The sequence below is a fragment of the Leptonychotes weddellii genome, chromosome 4, assembly GCF_054177405.1.
Source record: "Leptonychotes weddellii isolate Sample4059 chromosome 4, ASM5417740v2, whole genome shotgun sequence".
In the NCBI taxonomy this organism is placed as follows: domain Eukaryota; kingdom Metazoa; phylum Chordata; class Mammalia; order Carnivora; family Phocidae; genus Leptonychotes; species Leptonychotes weddellii.
This window is the reverse complement of record NC_138372.1, coordinates 78,118,821-78,133,353: the sequence shown is the minus strand read 5'-3', so window position 1 is coordinate 78,133,353 and position 14,533 is coordinate 78,118,821. Positions and strand designations below refer to the sequence as shown.

Here is a 14,533-nt window from a genome sequence, read left to right as displayed (position 1 = left end):
ACTGGGGAGGGTATGTGCTCTGGTAAGCGCTGTGAATTGTGCAAGACTGTTGAATCTCAGATCTGTACCTCTGAAACAAATAATGCAATATATGTTAAAAAAAAAAAAAGAAGAAGAAGAAGGTAGCGGGAGGGGAAGAATGAAGCGGGGGAAATCGGAGGGGTAGACGAACCATGAGAGACGATGGACTCTGAAAAACTAACAGGGTTCTAGAGGGGAGGGGGGTGGGAGGATGGGTTAGCCTGGTGGTGGGTATTGAGGAGGGCACATTCTGCATGGAGCACTGGGTGTTATGCACAAACAATGAATCATGGAACACTTCATCTAAAACTGATGATGTAATGTATGGGGATTAACATAAGAATTAAAAAAAATATATCCCAAGATTTTTAGAAAACAGAGTAACGGCTCATGAACATTCCTTGCCCAGTCTTGGCAAATTCAGCCCTTTAATGGCATTTTCTTTACTTTCAACGTCATCTCCTGCATGAAGCCTTCCCCTGGCAACTCATTTACCATAAACCTGTATATATCCTAATAAAGCAACTACCACATTGTGTAGTAACTCTTTGTGCATAGGTCTGTCTCTCTGCTTTTTTTTTTTTTAAAGATTTATTTATTCATTTGAGAGAGCGAGAATGAGAGTACATGAGAGGGGGGAGGATCAGAGGGAGAAGCAGGCTCCTCGCTGAGCAGGGAGCCCGATGCAGGACTCGATCCTGAGACTCCAGGATCACGACCTGAGCCAAAGGCAGTTGCTTAACCAACTGAGCCACCCAGGCGCCCTCTGCTTTTTTTTGACCACTCCCCAAACTATAAATTCCCAGGAGGTACCCATGCTGCATCCCCAAGTACCTTGTGCTCAATAATGCTTGTTGATGATAAGTGAACAAGTGAACAAATAACTTGAAACCAATTTTACCTCCTCCAAAAAAAGTGGTTTTTTGATGACCGGGTGAAAAGAGAAAGGACCAATAGGTGGTCAGATCAACAGAAAAGCGCAGACAGACACATGGCTACTTTCCCTGGGGGAACATTTGGGACAATTACAGCTTATCAAACAAAATAAGAGCAGCGCCATATAGAAACCAAAAATTTGGGATAATGGAGTCGGTACATGGCTATGTAATGGATTAGCTATCTTTTTGTGTTGAAGACATCTGGGGAAGCCTAAGGATACCTTCTCAGAATCTTTTTTTTTTTAAGATTTTATTTATTTATTTGAGACAGAGAGAATGAGAGACAGAGAGCATGAGAGGGAGGAGGGTCAGAGGGAGAAGCAGACTCCCTGCCGAGCAGGGAGCCCGATGCGGGACTCGATCCAGGGACTCCAGGATCAGGACCTGAGCCGAAGGCAGTAGCTTAACCGACTGAGCCACCCAGACGCCCAAGAATCATGTTTTTAAAAGACAAAGTAAAATACCTAGGATTACAAAGAAAACTAATTACATTTAAATACAGTTTTCAAAATATGTTTAAATGATTTGTTAATGAGATCTAGCAGTAGGTTTGATAACTACCATAGTTTCATAAAAGTGATGAGTGTAAATGATATTTTGAGAAATCTGTGACAACTGTAATATGATATGAAAATATGTTTTTGACAGTCACAGGTACTGCTAATCTTTTGTAGTTTTGCCTATATTCATAATTGATAAAAATGCTAAATTTCAGACTAGCGAGATTAAAGTTCTACCTTTTCCTCCTTTCTAAATACATAGACCCCTTGAATTCTATTTATGGACCACTTGAGGGGGGTCTATGGACCCAAGGTTAAGAACCCTGGCATCAAAGGAAGTTAAAATGGCAGAAATTTCAGAGTTATGAAATCTGCAGGAGCAAAAGGATTTTCCTTCTACCGGTAGTCTTCTCTCTCTTTTCCTTCATGAAGTTCACAGTATTCACTTCCTCACTTCTCATTTACTCTTTTGCCCCATCACAGTAGGGTTGTATCCCTGTTGTTCCATGAAACAATCCCTTTCCAAGTCTTGCCTGATGTCTAGACATAACGCAGTCCCATGGGTATGTCTAGATCCTTAACTTGTTTGATTTCTCTTTGGCTTTTATACTGTTGACTAATGTCTTATAAAACTTCTTTCCTCTTTTGTCTTAACTCTGTTTTTCTCATACCTCTTTGGCTTTTTTTTCAACCTCCTATCCCATCTCCTCTCCTGCCTGTGGCCGTGTCCTGGGAGTTCTATCTACCTTCTGCTCCTCTTCTCACTCTGCATACTTTCTCTGGATAGTCTCATCCACCTACTCTACATCTTTAGGCCAAGCCTCTTTCTTGAACCTAAGACCCTATATCCAACTATCTATGACACAACTCTTCTTAAATGTACCAGGGATCCCTCAAACACTACACATCCAAAATTAAACTCATCCTCATCTCCTCCCTGCTTCTTCCCTATGTTCTCTATTTGGGTGAATTGACACTGTAATGCAAAGCTTCCCCGGTCAAAAGTCTGGAAACTTTTTGATTTCATCTTTTCCCTTACTCCCAGACATAAAATTAATCGCCATATTTTCCAGATTATCTACCTTAAGATCTCTTAAGTTTGTCCATTTTTTTCCAGGTCTACTATAACCACATTAGACATTTTAATAGCTACCAATCATTGCTTATGATGTGTCAAGTACTATGCTAAGTGTTTTAAATACGCTGTTTTATTTAATCCTCATAAATGGGGTAAAATTACTATGGGGTAAAAATTACTATGCCTAAAATAACAAGTGGGGAGATAGAAGCAAAGGGAGGGGAAGAACTAGCCCAAGGTTATAGGGCTTTTAAATAGCAGAGTCAGGATCAGAATGTTGGTTTGTTGGACTCCAAAGCTGTAGGCCTCCTTGTTGCCCTCAGGGTCTCTGGGATTGCCTTCCTGAAATCTATTTGTTATGGTACCGCTAAAGTTCTTTTTCTCACAGGCAAATCTGACCGCCTTACTCTGCTGCCTGTAGTTTTGCAGTGTTCTGGAGATCCCTCACCACAGCACTGAAATTCCTCCTCTGGGCTTCATGAATTCACCCTTGCTTGCCTCTCCAGCTTCCTCTCTTGCCAGCACCCAGCTTGCACTCCACACTCAGCTGCTTTTCATTCCTTCAGCACACTTCCCTCTCCTACCCCACTGTACTGGTCTGCTCGGGCTGCCTTAACAAAGTACCACACACAACAGAAACTGATTTTCTCACAGATCCAGAGTCTAGAAGTGTGAGATTCAAGGTAACAGCAGGGTTGCTTCTTCTGAGGCTTCTCTCCTTGGCTTGCAGATGGCCGCCTCCTCTGTGAGTCCTCACACAGTCTCTCTGTGTGCATGCATCCCAGCTGCCGCTCTGTGTGTCCAAACTTCTTTCTTATAACACCAGTCAGATTGGATTAGGGCCACCCTCATTTTAACTTAATCACCTCTTGGAAGGCCCTATCTCCAAATAGTCATATTCTGAGGTACTGGAGGTTAAGGCTTCACCACATGAACTGAGGAGAGGACACAATTCAGTCCCTAACACCCACTCACCCAGCTAACTCCAACTTACACCTCTTGACTCACTCGTTCATGCCACCCTCTCTGGGAAGTCTTCTCTGGCTGCCCCAGGTCTGAGTTAAGGGCTTCTGCCATGAATACTGTTACCACCCCTAGGCTTCTCCAATACAGCACTTACTATTCTGTATTGGGATTACTTTTTCACTTCTCTGAAGCCTCCACTGGACCAAGCTCCTTGAGGGCAGAAACCACGTCTCAATATTCATTTTTCTAGCTGTAACTCCAAACCCAGTAGGAGGATCACATAGTGTTTAATCAGCCAATTAGCTAACAATTTGTCAGTTAATCATTTCCAAACGTTTATTCTGGTCAGGGACTTTTCAACAAATTAAAGATACAGTGGGGAACAAGACCAGATAAAGCCTCTCCTCTCATGGAGTTGGCATGTTAGCAGGCAGACAGTAAGTAGGTAAAAACAAACAAACAAAATAAAAACAGAATTTTAGTACTGATGAATAAAATAAAATAGAGCAATTGATGGAGAGCAGCTTTAGGGGATTTCTTTGGCTGGGGGTCCAGGAAAAGCTGGAGGAGACATTTGAGATGTTACTTGAATGATGAAATGTAACTATGTGTGATCTGTGGGAAGAGAAGAATTTCAAGCAGAGGGAAACATCAGAGGCACAGGCCCTGAAATGGGAACGAGCCTGGCAAGTCTGGCAGACAATAAGAACGCCAGAGTGAGTAAAGGGCAGAGACAGATGGTGAGAGTAGAAGGAAAGAAGGTCAGAAGCTTGAACTGTGTTCAAAGGAAGCCACTGAAATGTTTAAGCTGGGGCTGGAGATGTTATGATTTATGTCCTTAATAAGATCGCTCTGGGGTGCAGATTTTAGAAGGGCAATGGTGGAGCTGGGAGACCAGCGAAGAGATTGCTGGCACTGACCTAGACCAGTGGTTCTCAGTCAGGAGTGTTTTTGCACCCCTAGCCCCCCAGAGGGCATTTGGCACAGTTGGGAGAGATTTTTGGTTGTCACAACTGTGGAGTGGGCACATAGTGGCTAGAGGTCAGGGATGCTACTCAACAGCCTACCCCGCACAGGACAGCCCCTCATGACAAAGACTTATCTGGTCAATGTGCTGATAGTGCCAAGGTTGAGAAACCCTGATCAAGAAATGGTGGGTTTGATCGGGTGGTAGTATTGGAGCTGTGAGAAGGTAGTTAGCCTTGAGATGCATCTGGAGATTGCTGTGAGCTATACAGGACTTGTGGACTCCTAGGTTTGGGGCCTGAGCAATAAGGGGGATATTGGTAATAGGTACTGTGATGAGGAACACTGGGGATGAGTCATTAAAGCATAGGTGATATTTAAAGCTATGAAGCTGGGTGAAATCATCCAGGGGGATAATGTAAACAGAGAAGGGAGGAGGGCCTGGCAGAACCATGGGCCACAGTGAGATTGGAATCATGTGAGAGGCAACATAGCCAACACACAAGGCAAGAGTAAGGTCCTTAGGAAGGCCAGGGAGGATGTGTGCTAAGCTCAGGGGAGGGGGGCCTGCGGAGCAGGGACATTTCTTCTCCTGAAAAAGGAGGGAAGGCAAAGTCCATGAACAGAGATGTAGGCAAGTTATGGATTTCATGGTGGAAAGGAGAGCAGTTCCCATCTGATCACTCTGTTGTCTCTATAAACTAAGGTCTGAGTATGAGTACCAGTTGGGTGTGAGTGTGTGTGCGTGAGAGAGAGAGAGGGAGATACTAGAGATGGGAGAAGAGAGGATGTTATGGAATAGCTAACTTGGAGGAGGGTAATGAAGTCTGCATGGAAATGAGTTAGAATGGTCTAACAGTGTTTTGAACCATTTGAGATTTGCAGTCACAAATTTTTTTTTTAGATTTTATTTATTTGACAGAGAGACAGAGAGAGAGCACAAGCAGGCAGAGTGGCAGGCAGAGGGAGAGGGAAAAGCAGGCTCTCGCTGAGCAGAGAGCCTGACGTGGGGCTCGATCCCAGGACCCCAGGATCATGACCTGAGCTGGAGGCAGCCACTTAACCAACTGAGCCACCCAGGCGCCCCGTGCAATCACAAATTTAAAGTGAGTACAGTCAGTACAACTTCTGGATTAAAAATTAATAACCTCTATTGAATGAATTAAATGTCATGGTAACAATAATATTAACATCTACCATTTCTTGACCATTTACAATAGAGCATGCATCATCTTTTACGGAACACTCTTTATATATATTTTAAACAACCCTATGTGATAGGTATTATTATCCTCAATTAACTGATAAAGAAGCTAGAACTCAGAAAGATTAAGTAATTTCTTCAAAGCCACACAGTAAAAGGACAATATTCAATCCTGGGTCAGTGGACTCCAAAGCTCATATTCTTAACTAGTGTTTTCTATCCTACTCAGAAAAACACTGCCCTGTGCAGGGCTTTGTAATTTCCCTATTCTTTTCAGAAGGCCAAAGATGCCAGTAATTCCAAGAGGAGTTGTGGGAGTAAATGGAAGTAATGCTGGGGAAAAAAAATCACCTGAGATTTATTAAAAATGCATATAATTGATTGGTATAATTTGCTCCTTTGTGATTTTTCTCTTTCAATATTCTCCTTAAGGCTTACTTAAACCCAATTTTACCTTTTTATCTGAATGGGTGACGGAGGGCATGTGGAGAGGGACTAAGATACTGGAAAGGGAACAGGGTACAGCATGTGATTTGCCCTCAGCCTCCAACCCCCAGTGGGACAGTCTGGAGTTCTGAAAAGGGATGAAAATTACTTCTAACAAGGAAACATTCTACTTCTCCCCCCGCCCCCCACTCTGGTCACAATGGAGATGTGAGGGTTGAGAAAGAGGTTATGGAAGACCTCAGGAGATTATCTGAAGAGAATGCAGATTTTCTTTTGTAATTTGACTCTGACCATACATTCAGCTCACTACCATTCTTGGCAGCAGTGCGGTTCACAACAGGACTGCAGTTACAGATTACATGCAAATATGATAGGTCCTTCTAGTCAGACCCACCGCAGCAAAATGCTCCATTGAGGGTCCCTCATTTAAAATAGCTGTCAGCCATATTCTTGACTCTTCTCCCCCCAACAAAAAAAAATTAGGGCCTGTTGATTTCCTCCTCCTCCTCCTCCTCCTCCTCCTCCTCCTCCTCCTCCTCCTTCTTCTTCTTCTTCTTCTTCTTCTTCTTCTTCTTCTTCTTCTTCTTCTTCTTCTTCTTCTTCTTCTTCTTCTTCTTCCTCTTTCTCTTCCTCTTCTTCTTCTTTTTCGAGGATACTGGGTAGAAGGGAACAAGGACTGGGCAATCTCTAGACCTGAGGAATTTCCATATAGCATTGCTGATAAAATGTTTATCACGTGGAAAGTTGGGTTTGTTCTGGATCTGTTTCAGTAATATTTACCTACCACTTGCCATTAGCCACCCTAATGCTGCCCTATTATTAAAAAGCTATTTAAAAAAAAATCACTTCCAACTTTCCTGACACCTTTGTTTATCTTTTTTTCAGAAACTAAACAATAATCCTAATTTATTTTTGTTGGAATAATAATCCCATATTATTCTTTTTCTTTTATTTTTTTTATTATGTTACATTAATCACTATACATTACATCATTAGTTTTTGATGTAGTGTTCCATGATTCACTGTTTGCGTATAACACCCAGTGCTCCATGCAGAACGTGCCCTCTTTAATACCCATCACTGGGCTAACCCATCCTCCCACCCCCTCCCCTCTAGAACCCTCAGTTTGTTTCTCAGAGTCCATAGTCTCTCATGGTTCGTCTCCCCCTGTGATTGCCCCCCCTTCATTTTTCCCTTCCTGCTATCTTCTTCTTCTTGTTGTTGTTTTTTTAACATATCTGACACCTTTGTTTAAATACTTATGAAAGACTGAGGCTCCTGGATGGGCTCAGTTGGTTAAACACCTGACTCTTGATTTCGGCTCAGGTCATGACCTCCCCGTGTGGGACTTCACACTCAGTGGGGAGTTTACTTGAAGATTCTCTCCCTCTGCCCCTCGCCCCACTTGCACACTCTCTTTCTCTCTCTCTCTCTTTCTCAAATAAATAAATAAATCTTTAAAAATACTTATGAAAGATCAGTAAATTTCAGCATCTTAGAGCTACTTATTTAACTTATTTTTTTCTCTGAGCCTCGTTTTGAGTAATTTGTATATTCTCACCACATATTTTCTCAGCTTCTCAGTGATTATAAAATATGTTGACTAAGACAGGCACTCTACTTGACACTTGGTGAGTTAGCATCTCTCTTTCACATGCAGTAGGTTAAGCTCCTATGTATTTGGTTCGTCTTCTCTAGGAAGGAGTTTAAGCAATCATTTAGCCTTCCACAAACATTTATTAAGCACCTTCTGCCTAGCACTGTGTTAGATGCTCGAGATACAAAAGAGGAGAAGAAATGTCCACTGTTCTTAAGGAATGGAAAAAGGCAAGCATATCAAGTGTGACAGAGTACAGAGAGTGATACGCGAGGGTAGCATGAAACAAAACGAAAGAACACACAACCTACAGAATGTTCTAACCTTTCTATCCTAAGGTGATGCCACTGACCATTTCTCACTCTGACCCCTCATGACCAACAGGGCTTTGCAGAGAGGCTATGGGCTGGTACCATTTATCACTGGGGAACCTGGGTCCAGGAGTCAGATAGACCTGGGTTCCAATTACGGATCCATCACTCAGTAGGATGTGAAGTTGGCAAGTTTGTTAATCTCAGTGAGCTTATCACAAGGGAGGTCATATTATGCAGTGGCTGCGAGACAAAGCTCTGCAGCTAAGCTATCTGGGCTCAGCCAGCTGACCTTGGGTGAGTGATTTCATCTTTCCATTCCTCAGCTCCCTAAATGTGTGATATAGGGACAATAATTTTATCTCTCTCATTGGTTCTGGGGTGGATTAAATGATTAAAGTGCCCAGAACAGTGCCTGGCATATTATAAGTGGTCAATAAATGTTAGCTATTACTATTATGGTTATTTATTATTATTATGATCTCCTTCAGAGCAATTGAAAATTAAATGAAATAATGAATACAAACTAGCTAGCATAGTTCTTAACACCCAATAATCACATACTAAATGAAGTAAATAAAACTAAATGAATGAAATGCCACATTCTCACCTTTCTCTCATCAAACCTCTAGCCATGATCTCAACAGAGGGAGATTTTATTTTATTTACTTATTTTTTTGAAAGAGAGCACAAGCAGAGGTAGGGGCAGAGGGAGAGGGAGAGAGAGAATCTTTTTTTTATTAACATATAATGTATGATTCATCAGTCTTATATAATACCCAGTGCTCATTACATCACATGCCCTCCTTAATGGAGAAGAGAAACTTAAGCAGTTTCCATGCCCAGCACATGGAGCCTGACATGGGGCTTGGCCTCATGACCCTCAGACCATGATCTGAACCAAAATCAAGAGTCCAACACTTAACCGACTGAGCCACCCAGGTGCTCCAACAGAGGGAGCTTTTAAAATGTTAAGTCAGACAGGGGCGCCTGGGTGGCTCAGTTGGTTAAGCGTCTGCCTTCAGCTCAGGTCATGATCCCAGGGTTCTGGGATGGAGCCCCACCCGCATCAGGCTCCCTGCTCAGCGGGAGTCTGCTTCTTCCTCTCCCTCTGTGTGTGCCCACGCTCTCTCTCTTTCTCCCAAATAAATAAATAAATAAATAAATAAAATCTTTAAAAAAATGTTAAAATCAGACCTATCACAGTTCTTCTCACAGTTTCCAGACTCACTCAAAAAGAAAAGGCAAAATCCTTTGGGTGTCTCATAAGTCCCTAAATGATCTGGTCCTGCCCTCCCTCCCCCACCTCAAAACCTACTATTCTATGCCTCACTAACTCTGCCTTAGCCCCATGGGATCTGGGCTGTTCTTTGAACACACCAAGCCGACTTCCATCTCCTACCTTGGCTATTCCTTCTCCCAGGAAGGCTTTTCTTCCCTCAGATATGGGCATGGCTGGCATCCTCCAGTTTCTCAGGGCTCTGCTCACATGTTTCCTTACCAGTGAGGCTGTCCCCTTATTCTGCTTCACGTTTCTGCTTAGGACACTGTTATGTGATATACCCTATATTTTACCTGTCTCTTTATCTAGCTCTTGTCTTCCTTCACTAAAAGGTAAGGTAACTTTTGTAACTTTTAATTTACTAGACATATCTATTTAAATACCTATCAATGATCAGTTACAAAAACTGACTACAATCTAGGCCTTGAAGCAAAGGTTGACAAATTTCAAATTATTTTCAGAACATGTTTACTGGATACAACTTAGCTAAATTAAAAGTCAACCATAAAAGACAAGCAAAAAAATTCTTATATACTTGGAAAGGAGAAATTAAGATGTGTATTATAAGTGTTTATAACTAAAAATAATAAAAATATTCCATATCAAAACATAAGAGGCCAGCAAAAGTAGTTTTTAGAGAAAAATATATAGCTTTAAATGCTTATATTAAGAAAGAATAAATAAGCTGTACTTACAACCTAAAAAATTAGAAGAACAGAAGAAAAACAAACATTTGAAGAAAGAATATAATAAAGTTAGGGAAAAAAATTAATGGTTTAGAAAACAGAAGGTACAGTAAAATAGGATCTACAAAGTCAAAAGTCGGTTCTTTGAAAAGACTATTAAAATGGACAAACCTCTAGAAAGGTTGATAAAGGAAACTAAAGTTGGCACAAATAAATAAGGTTAGCAATGGAGAAAGAAGATAACTTCATATCCAGCAAAATTTTTAAAAGATAATAAAATGATACTTCAGTTGATTTATGCTAATAAGTTGAAAATTTAGAAAAAATATATAAACCTTTAGAAATAGTTCAATAACCATTAAAAACACTAATTTACAAGGTAATTGTGCATCTCCCTAAAGAAAACAGCAATCTCAGATGATTTTATTGGAATGTTTGACCAAATTTTCAAGGCAAAGATTATTCTATCTTTTGCAAACTCTTATAGAAAATTTAAAAAAAGGAACATTCCCTACTCTATTCTTTGAGTTTAATATAACCTTGATAACAACCAGACAAGGATTGTATGAGAAAGGAAAATTACAGGCCAATTTTACTTAATGTAGATTTAAGAATTCTACACAAAATTAGTAAACTAAAACTGGCAATGTACAATGTAAAAAATGATCACGATACATCATGATCAAGTTAGATTATCTCAAGAATGCAAGGCTGATATAACTTTAGAAAAATTCTAGAATGTTATTCATCAGAAGAATTAATTATAGTAGGTATATCCTATAAATTCTTTTGGAAATTTGAAGTTATCCCAAGGACTATTCGGGAAAGAAAAAAAATGAGTTGTTTGAATTTAAACCCAAAGTTCCTAAGCCTGTGTGGCTCTGGTTAAACTGTTTTTTGTTTTTTTTTTTAACACCTGGCAGAATGAAGGAGTTAAAAATGAAAGCAAATTAGTCTTTCATATCTGAGCTTTGTCCTTAAAACATCATATTTCATATCATAAGCCTGCCACTGGATAGACCTTTATTTTCTCTTATTGTGAGCTTTTCCATCCAAATTCATGCAAACTTCACAAGAAAACTTTTGAGAGGCATTATTTTATTAATAAGTTTGGTAATCAACATCTACTCCAATCTTTTATTTTGCAGTTCATAATTTTAAAATTTAAAAAGAAACTGTTGGGGCGCCGGGGTGGCTCAGTGGTTAAGCATCTGCCTTCGGCTCAGGTCATGATCCCAGGGTCCTGGGATCGAGCCCCACATCGGGCTCCCTGCTCAGCGGGAAGCCTGCTTCTCCCTCTCCCACTCCCCCTGCTTGTGTTCCTTCTCTCGCTTTGTCTCTCTCTGTCAAATAAATAAATAAAATCTTTAAAAAAATAAAAAGAAACTGTTACTTGTGGAACATGACCTGTGTTTTTAAAAAATCACTAGAATAGTCTATGATCAAGTTTCTTTCGCCAGGAATTTAATGAAATATTTATTGAGCCTAACATAGGACAGACACTGGGCAAAGTGCTCTACAAACATGAACTTGTACACTCCTAGAAGGTTATTCCTGCTTAGAGAATTAAAGAAACTGACCCATGTTGACAGTTTCCAAAATATCTGACTTTAAAGATCAACCTTTTTCTGCCAGATTTGGAAAATGAAGTAGCAGACTGAGACATTTTTCTTGATAGTTACAGAAATTCTTTACTTCCTTTCTTACATATAGTTTTGCTTTTCTCAGTTAGGTATTTTTGTATGGGGACCTTAGCTAGATGACTTCTTCAATTTCACTGGACACTGTTGATATACCAAAGTTTTTTCATTGAGTTTTATATAAATAAATTCTCATTTTGATAAGCTCACTTAGCGTCCTTCACATATTATAGTAATTTGTGGTAGGAACTTGTTTGATATCAAAAGTCACTGGTAGTTTTTTTGTACAAGAGGGAACTTCCATGACCTCTATGTTTGAACTGTGGGAAGGATAAAAGGGAAGAGAATTCATGTTTGACTTCATGGAATCTTCCAGGTCTTTAAGACTCCACTCATTGTATTCTATTACCTCTTGACCTTTCATACTCAGCCTGGATTTTATCATTAATGATTTAAAGCTTATCTTAATAACTTATGCAACTCTTCTGCCTCTTTGCCAGGGACCCACCCTACCTGAGAAAGCCCCAATGCTGGAAACCCTAAAAAATACTTCTGCTGCTATTCTATTCAGGCAGCTAAATTCTAAAGGAAAAAAGTTCCCCAATCATACAATTATCCCTCTGTAATTTTATTTTCTCTAAATCTGCTGGGCACTCAATACTGCTTACCAAACTATTCCTTGTTGGAGCTAAGGTTAGCTGTATTTCTCTTTTTTCTTCAGAAACTGTCTAGTATCTTCATTTTTTCTGCTCAAGCCTTTAGTTTATTTCTTCTCCACTCACTAACAGAAAAGAATTTCTCTTTCTCCTTTGTGGAAAATACTGAAGTCATTAGACCATCATTAGAGCTGTGCTTTAAAAGATTTACTTCCTGGGGTGCCTGGGTGGCACAGTTGAGCATCTGCCTTCGGCTCAGGTCATGATCCTGGGGTCCTGGGATAGAGTCTTGCACGGAGCCTGGTTCCCTACTCGGGGGGAGAGGGTCTCCTTCTTCCTCTCCCTCTGCTCCCCTCTCTCTGTCTCTTGCAAATAAATAAATAAATAATCTTTTAAAAAAATAAAATGAAAGATCTACTTTCTTATATTGTTCGTTTCCATTCCCAGTTAGCCACTTATATTTGTTGTTGTTTTCAATGACATATCCCAAATACAATATCATCCACAGAAGAAAAGTAGTTACTAAATGCGTTTTCTTTCTTTTTTAGGAAGCTATCCTACTGTTTTTAGTCATCTGGATAATCCCCAGTTCTCAGTGAATCTTCAAAACCAATTTTAACTGGATTAGAAAATATGTACACAAAGTCCCTTAATATATTATAATTAAGAGCAGCTAGACTGAAGAATCTGGCTACATTCCAATTATTTTACTTACTATTATTTTATAATATTTAGAAAATATTTATTATTTTTCAAGTGTCTTTTTTTGCTAATATGTTTGGTTGAGTATAGGTAAATAAATTTAACTATTTATTATGATTGGCATGATTCTTTTTATAAGACCATATTGAATAGGTCCAAAATAAATTGAGTGGATCTCTATTGCTATAATTGATCTATTCAGTCTTGTGCTGGGACCTTCACTGGTCTTATTTCACGAACACCACTAAGATGGCCTTAGGCAATCACAGTAATGGAATTTTTGGGCATCAGAATAATTACACACACACACATATTTCAAAGGTAGACTAAACCAGATAGTTTAATTTATAAGTTGTGGTAAAGACTACATCTTGTACTTTTCTCTGTGCCTCAGAGGGCATAATGCAGACAAATGTATACAGTAGACACACTATACTTGGATGAATGAGTAAGAGAGGCTGGGGGCATCAGTAATGTATCTAGGACTCTGAAACCAGTTGCTTGCGGTCACATCCTGACTCCATTACTTTCTAGCTGTGCGACTTTGAGCAAATGATACAAACTCTCTGAGCCCCAGGTTCTCAGTCATTAACTGTGCATAATAATTATATCCCCCTCACAGGACTTTTGTGATTCATTCAAATGAATCCATACATACAAGTATTCAAAATAGTACCCAACACATAATAAGCATTCAGTTAGTCTTAGCTATTATGACTCAGAATAGATAGCCAAAGTGGAGCACTTTCCTTTTGATACTTTGCATATACATATTTTCTAAAACTGTTACTCCAGAACGATCTGCACAGAATAACTGGTCAATGAGATTCTTCCTGCTGTGACGGTTAGATGAATATTATGGCTCTAGATCAGTTCCTGACACATAGTAGACATCAATAAATACCAGCTTGCTTTCTCTCTTTTCTCCCCTATCTTTCATGTCCTTTGCTTCATGTCTCTTTCTGACTACTGCTCTTGTTACTATTGTACTGTGAATAACTTTTTGGCTTTGGTAATCCTGCAACTTTGATCTCAAGATGTCTATTATTCTTTGGATCTTTCATCTTCATTTACAAGAAAACCTTGGCTCTGTTATCATATAAGCCTGAATTTAAATCTTGGCTCTGCCACTGAATCTGTCTTTTTTTTTTTTTTTTTGATCATCTGCAACAAGAGGATCATTTCATCTATTTCACAGGGTTGTTGAGAGGGTTAGGGTGATTATATGTCGTGTTCTTATTACAATGCTTGGCACATAGTAGGTGATCAAAATCTGTTAGTTCCTTCCCTCCATGAAATGATTTCCCTCACTTCGTATTTTTCTGCATGAATTTATTTCTCTAAAGGATGGAGATAAAATTCTTAATTGACTTTGAGCCATCTTTTTCACAGCATTGCAAATTTTTATTTTCCACAAGAACTTGAAGTAGTTTTGAATCCTCCAACCTCTTTTAAGGAGAGGGCAAGGGCCTATATGAAATATAGAACTTTAGAAAACATCACGTCTCCCCTCAAAATAAACCTGTAATTTATTGGTTG

The 14,533-nt window shown here is 39.6% G+C and overlaps 2 protein-coding genes across 3 annotated transcripts in view; one reads left to right on the top strand and one right to left on the bottom strand.

Moving 5' to 3' along the window:
* The window catches only part of VCAM1 (vascular cell adhesion molecule 1), a 226,790-nt gene that overhangs the window by 150,284 nt on the left and 61,973 nt on the right, over positions 1-14,533 (bottom strand). Inside the window, exon 9 of one of the 2 annotated variants that reach the window (XM_081817041.1) lies at positions 12,264-12,273. The exons of the other annotated variant lie outside the window; for it this stretch is intronic. Within the exon in view, the coding sequence (XP_081673167.1) occupies position 12,273 (1 nt within the window). The 3' untranslated portion in view covers positions 12,264-12,272. Of the gene's footprint in view, positions 1-12,263; positions 12,274-14,533 lie in introns of those variants that run through there. 2 annotated transcript variants of the gene reach the window in all.
* EXTL2 (exostosin like glycosyltransferase 2) overlaps positions 1-14,533 on the top strand; it is a 49,086-nt gene that overhangs the window by 27,528 nt on the left and 7,025 nt on the right. The window lies entirely within an intron of this gene.